At 37.4% G+C, this 12,385-nt stretch overlaps 1 protein-coding gene across 3 annotated transcripts in view; it reads left to right on the top strand.

Moving 5' to 3' along the window:
* Positions 1 to 11,608, top strand: part of STXBP6 (syntaxin binding protein 6) — a 96,609-nt gene extending 85,001 nt beyond the window's left edge. For all 3 annotated transcript variants that reach the window (XM_088167215.1, XM_014891453.2, XM_088167214.1), the window contains 2 exons: positions 7,287 to 7,444; positions 8,505 to 11,608. In XM_088167215.1, the coding sequence (XP_088023341.1) occupies positions 7,287 to 7,444; positions 8,505 to 8,528 (182 nt within the window). In that variant the 3' untranslated portion in view covers positions 8,529 to 11,608. The remainder of the gene's footprint in view (positions 1 to 7,286; positions 7,445 to 8,504) is intronic.
* The last annotated feature ends 777 nt before the right edge of the window (positions 11,609 to 12,385 follow it).

Here is a 12,385-nt window from a genome sequence, read left to right as displayed (position 1 = left end):
TTCTTTTTGCATCATTTGTACCACAGGCTTTCATTAAAAATAGATTTTTTTTTTTCTTTTAAATATTAAATATTACTCTTCATAGTAGTCACTGGTTGGGAGCTTTTCTTATCCTATGTGAAATCTGTTTCATTATTCTGAATATTCCTTATGGAAAAATATTCTTATTTTGTATCAAATTTGTTTGAATATTTCAGCCTGTGGTCATGAAGAAATGTAGTAAGTACAGCATTTCGCTAATGGCAGAAATGGCTGGAAGGTTTTAACCAAACAAACCCTCGTGCTTTGTCTTTATAAGATGACATCAATGTCAATAAAAATTGACCCGGGAGTTATCCCATTTCCAGTTATTTTACCTGTCAGCTGACCAAAATCAGCAAAGCTTGCAGGTTTTTTCGGTGTTCACAACTCTCACACCTCTCACTTGTGACCCCAGGGGAGCAGCATTTAAGATGAATATTTAAATTTGTCAGCTCATTCTCAAACAGAAGCTTGTCATGGTGCATGACTGCTTTTCTTTGTTTTAATTACATATTCTGCGTCTTGTCATGTTGGCTATAATGGTGGTATTGCTTGAGATCCTGCTGAATTCTAGAATTTTTCCAGAGTAACCCTCTTTAACTCAAAATTGTCATGATGTGTAAATGTCACTGCACAGTGAGATTTTTGGACATTATTGGTTTTATACTCCCCAAGAAAATTACACTTTCTAGAGAAAAAAATCAGGCTTTCTTCCTGCAGGGTATTCAAAGTTATTACATACGAAGTTTTTTCCCATTTGGATCTTCAGAGATAAAGTTTTTCCCAAAGGTGCAAAGTTATGGGAACTTAATAATCTTGACTGTAATGGTTTGTCATTAATATAAGCACTAATCACAGAATTGTTAGGGTTGGAAGGGACCTCTGGAGATTATCTAGCTCAGTCCCCCCATTTAATATTAATCATCACGATTGAATGTAATTTAATACTGATTTTAATTTGTTGAGGTTTATCTAAGAAGATATTTGCTTAAAAAGAATAAATTTGCTGAATGTGCAGTAAAAGTAACAGCATAATCCACAGCCCTCACCTCCATCCCAAGATTAACAACATTTTGACCAGAGTAATGATCAGATATAAATTCCTATAATAAAATGACGTAAAGATATGCTAAAGTAATTTTTCTCATTCTACTGCTTGAAATTTGGCTTTGTAATTAATTAAGCTGTTCAAAAGTATGAATAATTTACATTATATCATTGCTGTGGAATACTGAATAAAAGAAAATATCAGTAGAGCAGGAGGTATTTTCCTTATCAAGATACCTGATCAATTAAAAAAATCTTTTTTGTTTTACTCTAATGGCTCCCTATGTTATTTAATTTCACTATTTAAAATAAAAGGGCATTCACATCAGAGATAAGACTTCCTTTTTCTTACTACTGTAGCAAGACAGCTTGTCCTACTTAACTGTCCATAGAAGAGATTTTTATAGTACCTTGTAGAACCATAACAAGGGTTGTTTTTTTGTAATACAGATGTTTCTAGATCTAAGATTTTACGAGCCACACTGAGAAATGTGAATACAGTGTGCTTGCTAAGCAATAAATATACTGAACTCTTGAGCACTTAAACTTATTAAGGTTATTTATTCTGCTGTGGTTTTGGGGTTAGTTTGTTTTGGGTTTTTTTTAAGACCTCGTATTCATGACTTAATTAAATTTTATATCCTATGGTCTGCAGAAGTCATTCTGTTCATGTGCTGCTTTCAGCTTTTTGCAACTAATTGTCTGCTGTGTTTCAGGCTATGTTGATTCTTTCATTTCTGTGTTTCTGGTTGCATATATTGAAATGCGGGAGTTAAAACAGCAGAAATCTTCCAGATGTATTTGATATGTTGGAGATGATACTGTTTGCAATAAAAGTAGTGGTGGCGCTTTTTTTTCAGAGAAGTTTATGGAAATAATTTAGTCAAGATACATGCAAAGATACTCTTTGACTCAAGAAAACGCCTAAGCCACAAATAGTTATAAACTTGGAAAATATACTAGATAAGTATCAGTATATATTTATTTTCTCTAAATCTTTATTGAAAATATCTGCATTTTCTTAATTTTCATAATTGTCCATTGATTTTTGTTAATATCTTCAGAAGTTTTCTTGAAACATAAAGAACAGTCAAATCACATCTGTGCAAAATGTATTTAGTCTTGTCTTTTGTCTTTTATTGCAACATTATAGTTTAGGAATGGTATTCCCCTCTAGTGCTCCAACCAAAACTGTGACAGTTTCCCCTCTGCTTCCAGCAGAAAGCACAAAAGGCAAACATTATGGGCTGAGATAAGAAAAATTTACTGAAAACAACAATAAAATAAGAAAATGAGCAGTAACAGCAAGAATACTAATAACAAATAATTAAAGCTAAATACATTTATTTCCTTCTCAGAAGTAGGTAGTTGCTAACTGTTTTATTAATGCTTGTACAATTAAAATTGAATGCTTCTGTTTGTAAATCAGTCACTGTAGAGTCTTCCCACTAATGTAAAGATAAATCTCTGCATTGAGCTGAAATATTTTTGATATGGCTAATAGAGAATGCGGTGAACCTTTTATGAATGTGTGATAAAACAAATGATGCAGTCTAAATAATGATACCTCTAGAGACCAATTCGTTTCTTCACATACTTGATTATGACAGTATTCCTGTAGCTTTCAGGTATTGGGTATTGTGCCTAAAGGATGTGCTTTACATGTGTATGTTAAAAGTCCTAAAGCTGACTTAATGGGGTGTAAGAGCCTCTGATACAGCTCGAATTGTAGAATATACTGAATTGGAAAGGACCTACAAGGATCATCAAAGTTCAGCTCCTGGCTCTGCACAGGATACCCCAAGAGTCACAGCCTGTGCCTGAGAGCGTTGTCCAAATGCTGCTTGAGCTCTGTCAAGCTGGTGCTGTGACCACTGCCCTGGGGAGCCCATTCCACTGCCCAACCACCCTCTGGGTAAAAGACACTCTTTTTAGTACCCAAAATAAACTGAAGAGATCAGTGTCTGCCCCTCCTCTTCCCCCATGAGGATGTTGTAGACTGCTGTGAGGTCTGTCCTCAGTCTCCAAGCTGAACAAGGTGACCTTAACAACTCCTTGTATGGCTTCTCCTCTAGATCCTTCACCATCTTTGTAGTCCTTGTTTGGACACCCTACAATAACTTTATATTCTTTGAGTGTTGTGGTGTCCAAAACTGCACACAGGACTCGAGGTGGGCAGAGCAAAATGCAACAATCCCCTCCCTTGCCTGGCTGGTGATGCTGTGCCTGATGCCCCTGCCCAGGACAGGGTTGGCCCTCCTGGCTACCAGGCTCAGATTCAACTTGCCATTGACATGGATCTTTCCATGGCACTGCTCTCCAGCATCTTGTTCCTTATTCTATATATAAATCCAGGATTGCCCCGTCTCAGGTGCAGAATTCAGCACTTTCCTTTGTTGGACTTCATGTAGCTGGTGATTGTGTGGCCCTCTAATTTGTCAAGGTCTTTCTGCAGGGCCTCTCTGCCTTTAAGGGAGTTAACAGCTCCTCCCAATGTAGTATTGTCTGAAAACTTAGTGTACATTTCAGTCCTACATCCAAGTCCTTTTTGAAGATGTTGAAAATTGGGCCCTGCAGAGCCCCACTAGTGACAGGTCACCAGTCTGTTGTCACCTGATTCACTATATCCTTTGCACCTGAGCCATGAGCCAGTTGCTCACCCAACCCATGATGTGTTTATCCAGCTGTGTGTTGGAATTTTGTCCAGAAGGATCCTGTGAAAGACAGTATCAACAGCTTTACTGAAATCCTATAGGATTCCATCAACATGGAAAACATTTCTCAGGATATTTTGAATCGGAGTAGTTACATCCTGAAGAACAGCTAAAAATTTTGCAGGTTGTAGATGATTTATTCATAGGAATGATTTTCCAATATGTCCAGTGCAAGTGTTGCTATTCCTGCAGTGATAGTAATACAGGGATGAGGCATAGTCAGTCATACCAGCAACCACCTACACACGCTCTAGAAATACACTGATGAAATCCCATAGACTACTGACACATGGGTTTCTCAGTTGCTTATAGATGAGAGCAGATTTTTTTTTTATTGTTTTACTGACATTGCATCGGTAAAGATACTCCAAAAGTAGTTCTTCAGAACAGTCTCAGAATAGCAGCTTCTCTGCAAGTCACTGCCCATGAGAACATACAGCAGATCTTACCTGGAGAGAACACAATATTGTGCTAGTTGGAGGAAAAAACAGTTACTATCATTGTGCCAGACTTCCAAGTTCATTCTTCTTTGCTGAAAATAATATGGAGAAACAGATACCAATCTTTGGCCACAAATATAAAAATAATTTTAGGAGTATAGAAAATAAGGAATATTTTTAGGAGTATAGAAAATGAAAAATACTTTTGTTCTGTAGTTTCCTACTGACGTGATAGAAGGTCAGCAATGTGTTGAATCCTGCTCCCCAACACATTTTAAGACTTCGGAAAATGCTTAGTTTTATAAGGTTATCCATGTAGCCTGCTTTCCTTGAATTCAGCAGAGGCTTTGTGATATTGTAAAAAACAGATTTAATTCAGTGTTGGGAGCTTTTAAAACTCTTACCCTAGAAAACTAACCCTATACAAAGGGCCAAAGCCATTAGATCACATCACCAAAAAAGGAAAACTATTTCCAGTGCAGTGTTGCTCAGTACACGTGTTTATTGGAAAAGCTGCCTGAACAGAAGCCAAAATAATAATCTCCTTAAAAAATTATGAACAAAATAGCAATTGACTGAAAATTTTTAAAGTAAGAAAGTGTGTAATATGTGAAGTTGTTTGGTCTTGCAATCAAATTCCTCAGAGTCTGAAGGCAACCACTTGAAAAGATTAATTCTGTCTCTGCAAAGCTCCAGCTCACAGTATTGTTAGATATTAATCTCTTCAACAAGAATGCCAGCTGTTATATTTCTTTTCTAAATGCAAGAATAGCAAAAAAACCCCAAAACTATAGCAGTTCCACATCTATTTTTTTAACTCCTGTTGTGCAAAATGTAACAATATTGGTATATAGAAGGCCAGGGTGTTCTTTTATTGCAGTTTCTCATATTGACTCATCATCTGTGAGTCACCATGTGTAGGTTCTTAAGTCTCTCCCTCACCTCCATAGTTTAATACTAGTTGAGTTTTAGTTTAATACAATTGTGATGCACTTTCTTTATCTCAGGAATTCCTGCATATGCAGCTTGTACCGTGCACCTCAGGATACTCAGGGCAGCCTTTAGTTTCACTAGTCATTGTTTATTTGGCCTAAGGAAAGGATTATCATTTGAAAACTGGGTCTGAAGGGGTTGGTTGTTCTTTTTTCTAATGAAACTGTGTGCTAGTTTTAGCTGTGTTAATTTTTTTTTCACAGTGGCTGGTATGGGGCAGTGTGATAGATTTGTACTGCACATGGGGCTGATAATATGGAGATGTTTTTGCTATTGCTGAGCTGGGCTTGCACAGAACCAAGGCCTTTTCTGCTTTTTGTACTGGCCATGCTGGCAAGGATGTTGGGCCTGCATGGGAGGTTGCTAGGAGGAGATACAGCTTGGACAGCTGACCAAAGGGATATTCCAGACCATATGACATCATACTCAGTACAGAAACTCAGAGGAAGTTTGGGGTAATGACATTTGTTTTCATGAGGAACTGTTACTTTGGTGCCTGCTCTCCTGGGGATGGCTGAACCCCTGGCTGCTCATGAGAAGCAGTGAATTAATTCCTTTTTTTACTTTACTTTAGTGCATAGCTTTTGCTTTCCCTATTAAACTGTCTATATCTCATTCCATCAGTTTTCTAATTTTTACCTTTCTAGATCTCTCCCCTGTCCTGCTGGTGGGAGAGTGAGAGCAAGGGGCTTTGTGGTGCTTGGTTGCTGGCTGGGGCTGAACTACAACAAACTAGTAGCAAAATAGCCCTTTAAATTAATGTTTGGGTTTGATTTTTTTAACCTGAGAATATTTTTGAAGTAGGTACACTTCTCAGATTAATGATAAAAGCAGTGTGTTTGTGTCTGTTTTCACTTGGTTTTGTATGTCAGTGAGAAAACAGATTTTAACAGCAGATTTGCTGTAGTGCTCGCTTCAAATGTGTTAAATGTTTCATACCTTTACCAGAATAAATCACTTAAGCGCATTATATACTTGGTTTTAATGCTGTGGAAAAGAAATGAAGACTGCCAGGACAACCAGGGGATCAAGCCCAACCAACATGGATTTATGAGAGGAAGATGCTGCTTGACTCTCCTGATGTCCTTCTATTGACAGAGTGACTTGCTGAGTAGATGAGGGCAAGGTGTGGATGTTGTTTATCTAGACTTTAGTAAAGTGCTTGACACCATCTCCCACAGCATCCTCCTAGATCATCTGGCTGCTTGTGGCTTGGATGGGTAGACTCTTCGATGGATGAAAGTCTGGATGTCCAGGCCCAGAGAGCTGTGGTGAATGGAACTAAATCCAGTTGGCAACCTATCACTAGCAGTGTTCTCCTGGGCTCAGTTTTGGGGCCAGTCCTGTTTAACACCTTTATTGACGATCTGGATACATCCAGGGATTGAGGGCACCCCCAGCAGATTTGCAGATGATCCGAGGATGGGTGGCAGTGCTGATCTCTCCAGGGAAGAAGGCTGTACAGAGGGATCTGGGCAGTCTCAGCCATTGGGCTAAGGACAGCAGCATGAGGTTCACTAAGGCCAAGCCCAGGTCCTGCCCTTGGGTCACAGCAGCCCCAGGCAGTGCCACAGGCTGGGGACAGAGAGGAGTCCAGCAGGAAGGGCCTTGGGGTGCTGGTCAGCAGCGGGCTCGGTGTGAGCCAGCAGTGGCCCAGGGGCATCTTGGCCTGGACCAGCAGCCGTGTGGCCAGCGGGAGCAGGGAAGTGACCATCCCTTGTACTCAGCACTGGTGATGCCACACCTCGAGAAGCGTGTTCAGTTTTGGGCCCCTCACTTTTAGAAGGCCATGGAAGTGCTGGGGTGTGTCCAGTGAGGGACAGCAGAGCTGGAGAGAGGCCTGGAGAGCTCGTCTTTGGAGCAGCAGCTGAGGGAGATGGGGGTGTTCAGTCTCGAGGGGCTCAGGGAGGATCTCATTGTTCTGTACAAACACCTCAGGAGAGGTTGTAGCGAGGTGAGGCCAGTCCAGATAGCACGCCAGCCCTAGAACATTATGAATTAAATGAATTGTATTTAATACAAAGCATATATATATACTTGAGTGCTCTAATGGCTTCTTTTGGTGTTGCAGGAAACAGCATACTCCATTCAGCAGCAGACAGTGTGACAAGTGCAGTACAGAAGGCAAGTCAGGCCTTAAATGAGCGTGGTGAAAGGCTAGGTCGTGCAGAAGAAAAAACAGAGGAGCTGAAAAACAGTGCTCAGCAGTTCGCAGAAACTGCACATAAGGTAAGATTTCAGCAGGATAAAACTTAATAGGTTAAAGTCAGATATTTGGCTGTCAGAGTTTGTTGAATGAAAGCATATATCTATACTTTGTTGTATAAAGGCTTGAACTTAGCTCAGGGTATGTATCAAATCCTCCTTGTGACACCTTCTTCACCTTCTTTGCCTTTAAAAAATCCCTTCCATTTGTTGGTGGCTGCACAGGATCTCAAAGTTATAAATTCTGTGTAATAAAAACTTCTCAGAGTTGCCTGCCAAAGACACATTAAAAAAAAATCTGTTTGAAGAAAAAAGTGTTAGTTTAATTTCTTTCATGCTGAAATGCATTTCTAGTATAGCGCTAAAAATACTAATTTCTTTAAAAAGCGTATTTGTAACCATATCCTTGAGTATCAAAGGTTTGTGTCAGTTTAGTTTGAGTCATTTATTAGTCATCATTTCACTGGTAATAAATGAGTGAATTTTAACTGCCCCTACCAGTTCTGTTTTCTAGGTAATTTCCCAGAGGGCTCACTCATCTCAGCTTTGTTAGCATTCTTTATTATATACTGATTATCTACAGATAGCATTTTTTTTTAATATGGAGCCTAGCCCTAAGCTCTCTTCTTGGTTTGCAAAGTCGTTTATCTACATATTTTATACAGGTTTTAACTCACTTGATCTCTTTCCTCTCCCTCTCCTTCCCAGTTAAGTCCATTTTTGAATTATTTGAATTGGAAATAATTGGTAATCAGAGAGGTGGAAAGGCAATCAGACCTTTATTTTTCATCATTATGTAGTGGCAGAGCTCCTGAATAGGCGTTTTAAATTACTTGTCTAGAATTTCTGATTGTAGTTAACAATCAAAATCATTGGGTCAAAATTACTATTCTTCTTAGCATGTCTTTGTTTCTGGTGTCTTGCTCTAGCCTTCCTCACAGATAGCAAAATAATGGAACATTGGGAAACAAAGCTGGGAAAGCAGATGAATCCTGCCTCCTCAGCATGGCAAAGAGAGGCTTTGCCTGTGTGTCCCTGGAAAAGGAATGACTGTTTGCAAAGAATTTTTTTCTTTTTTTTTCAGCTTGCCATGAAGCACAAATGCTGAGATACTGCCCAAAGTGAAATCTTCTCAAGAGAAGCTGAAGAGGCTACAATCAGCAACTTTTACAGGAGATTCAGTCTTCTGTGTGCTTTTTCCTTCTCGTTCAGTGGAGATACATTCTTTCAGTTTTTGTGCAGGAAAACGTGTTGCATTTCTACTTTTCTGACTTACTTTTGTTCCTCTTTTTTAATATTGCTACACAGTCCTGCGGTACTTTCTACCTGTATTTCAGTTGTGACAGGAGTGAAAGCAGACATTGAAAAAGGACCAAATGACAAGCTGATCAAGATTAAAATTGTAATATTCTTCCGTGGTTATACAAAAAAAAAGATTGAACTGATTGTGGACATGTGTGTGGAAATAAAATCCAAAGAAGGGGTATAATTTTCTTCATTTAATGTAGCATCAGCAGAATGTGAATGAATGTTAGAATTAAACATCTGGGGCTGTAGCTATAGTGGAGGACAAACTGCTTTGCCCTGGCAAGCAGAAAAAATTGTTTCTTCTAACTGATGTAGGAAGCGTTGCATGTGCACCAGCATTCAGAAGTGCATATCTGAATTTCATTCATATCAGCATTTTACATGTTCCTGTTTTCACATTCACACTGATTATTTGAATAGTATGCTAAAACATAGAGAATGTATGCTTGACGTTTCAAAATTGAGGAAAAAAGTAATTTTTACATCTATACGCACATAGCTGTGTCTCAAACACAATCTACAATTTAGCAATCTTGATATAAAATAGCATTTCTTTTTACCTGTGATTGTGTGGCTAAAGGCCCATGAAAATGAGAACGCAAAGGCCTGAGAGGATGAGAGTGTACTATTTTCAAGACATCTGTTTTTCATAAATTCTACAGTTAGAGTTTTTTGGAACATTTCAGAAACTTTTCTGATTTTAATGACTTTTGTGTTAGCAAGTTGTCTGATTTTTAATATAGAGGCTTTCACAAAAGTATGTCTTGGTACACTAGAATCACCTTCTAGTTTGAGTCTCAGCTTTCAATACGTTATCACTGGAAGGGTGACTCTACTTCATCTGTATTCAGTTTATGCAATATCTGCAGCACTGTATTACTTTTACAAAAATAAGTAGGTTACCTTTCTCCTTCACATCTGTTTTCTTAACATTTTTAAGATGGTCTAATATGCTTCAAGAATGAAGAGGAAAATAAAAAAGAGAAAAATATGTTGCTTTTTTTCTTTTTTTATACCAGTAAGCTAGAAAAGAAATCTTTGCAGAAGGTACAGCCTTCATCTTCTGAAAATGCCTGCTCTTCATTTTTGCTCTCGTCTTACCAGAGAAAAGCTGGCATTATGTGAATGTACTGTATTCATTGTAGAATATGATTTTTGCATTATTAATGACACAACAGTCTAAAATCCTCAGAGCAGTGCTTGTAAGAGACATAAAAGATACTGTAGTAATTGAGAATATTTTACTTATTGCAAGCTGAAATAACTGAAAATCTCATGGAAATGCCCATTTTGTAAAAAGATGCTTGCCTTTTGGAAAGTATTCTCATTTGAACTAAGGACACTGTCTAGTTAGCTGATTGCATTCAAATTTTACATCTGTTTTGTTTGAGGGTTGTTTTTTTTTCCTGTTATTTAAACAGTTTTGTATGAAGCTTTTTATTTAATTTCACACTGGGGGTTGAGAGAATGGGTCATTTGTGTAGTACCATGTGATCATTTAGCTCTATTTAGCACCAGCTCCAATAGTTACCAAATCTAGCACCTACTGAAGTGCAATTTGGCCACTTCTGTTGTAAATCAGAACAGGTTCCTTAACAACACAAGTTCTGAACACTATGTTGAGCTATGTGTAAGTAATGCTTGCCCTGGAAATGTCTGAATGCTATTGTATTGACTGAGTGTTTCTGCAATGAACCAGGAAAAAAGTGTCTGTTTTTTTTAAAATAAATTAAACTCCTGCTAGATACAAAATGTTAGGCTATTTTTTTTAAAAGATGGGTTACAAATCAGTCAGGGAGTACATTTCTGACCACATAGCTATCTTCTTGACATGTTTTCCACTCTTTTAAAACTATATTCTGATGCTAACCTCACAAGTCTTTCTCCTGAGAGAAAGAAGTAGATTCTGAACTGTTGCCATCTAGCCTTGCAAATAATTAGAAGAAATGTCTAAAACCCAGGCCAGATAAACCTGAAGATAATTAGTTGTCTAAATTTAGACAAAACGGCATATATTTTCAAGTGTTTACATAAACATCAGCTGGACAGAACAGGATCACAATTGCACTGCTAAGTTCCAGACCTCTTCTGAGTTGAACTGTACTAAAACATTGCTTTAGTCCCACCTGAGTTTTTCAGCATTTTGGGTTGTTTTATATCCTTCAGTTAAGTGTATCATTTTTATCATAACTCAGGACTTTAATCCAACCATCAAAAGCCATTTACTGTGGGAACTTTAAGTAATATAAGTCTTCTGAATGAAGGAAAAGTGGTTTGTCTGTTTACTTTGTTCTTGCTGTTCATTAACTACGAGGTTTTGTAGTTTTTAGAAAAAAAATCAAGGTGTATAAATGTTTATCCAAAGGTAAATCTTAGAGCTTTGCAGTTTCCTTCTGGAACTTAGCTTGTAGTGTATACAACCTAGTATTGTTAGATAGTCATGTACATAACATATACTATGATTCAGGTTAATGTTTCATATGAAAGAATGTATTTGTAAATTGTAACAATATTAATAGTTTCTTTATCTTTTTAAAGTTCTGAACAGAATAAAAATAATGTATTGTTAGACTTGACTGCTGTACTGCAAACTCTGTCTTAAAAGGCTACTTTTGTGTCTAGCAAAAGTTGTGTATTATGTGAAATATTAGCAAAAATGTGTGCTCTTAAAACTGATCTAAAAGGTAGGTAGGTTTTGCTATGATTTGCCAGAATTGTACTACTTGCTGATATCTATTGTAACCAATTCCTTGGAAGTTCTCAAAGATGTAGAAATAATTTGTGCCATTTTGGGGAGGAAAAAAAAAAGTGGGACCTGCTCTCTTGACTCACTACTGGAAAACCTGATTTTTGTCATTAAATACTATACTGTGATGAAAACTGTCTTTGGATTGAGTTCTCTATTCAAAATATTTATTATTTTTGAGTTAGCTTTTTATATTTCACTAGCAAAATTGTATTGAATTCTAGCAAAACTGAATAAAAACTGTTTTCCGCTGTAGTGATAAAAATTTTCTCAAGCATACTGTAATTAAAGAGAAGTTGTGGAAACTAGGCTAAAATGTTTCCTGTCTAAGCAGATTCCAGAAAATAATTTCCGTATGTTGAAGTTAGCACTCTACCTAAAGGCTGTGTAGGTCAAAAAGAATTCTGATAATTTACTTTCCGTTTCTATGACATGCTTATTCTCAAGTTGTTAATATCTTCTTTTGGCTATCTAATTTTATTGATCATTTATTATCAAAGCACAAGCAATTGTAATTATTCTGTAAGAATCAAACTATAAAGGTAGAATTCTACACACAGAGAAGCAGTCCCTTAGATACAAATGAGGACTACTTGTACACACCACATCCAATACAAAATGACTTCGCTGCCATCTCTTTTCAGGCTTAAACATGATTCCTGTGATTGTAATCTCAAAAATGTCTTGTTGGCAAATACTGTCAACTTCAATTTCTGTAGTTACTTGGTAAGTTTTGCTAGAATTCATGTTATCAATAGATGTTGAATACCACGCATCCCCAATGCCCAACCTATGTGAACCTCTTAGTAAAAGAAATAGATTTCTGGTGGATCAGAAGCTCATTTGACAATGAGCTCTGGACAGTGTTTTGTTGTAGATGGAACATAACTATTTGTCAGTTCTTTTCTATT

This window comes from Sturnus vulgaris, chromosome 6 (assembly GCF_052056855.1).
Source record: "Sturnus vulgaris isolate bStuVul1 chromosome 6, bStuVul1.hap1, whole genome shotgun sequence".
NCBI lineage: Eukaryota > Metazoa > Chordata > Aves > Passeriformes > Sturnidae > Sturnus > Sturnus vulgaris.
This window is presented reverse-complemented; position numbering and strand designations above follow the sequence as displayed.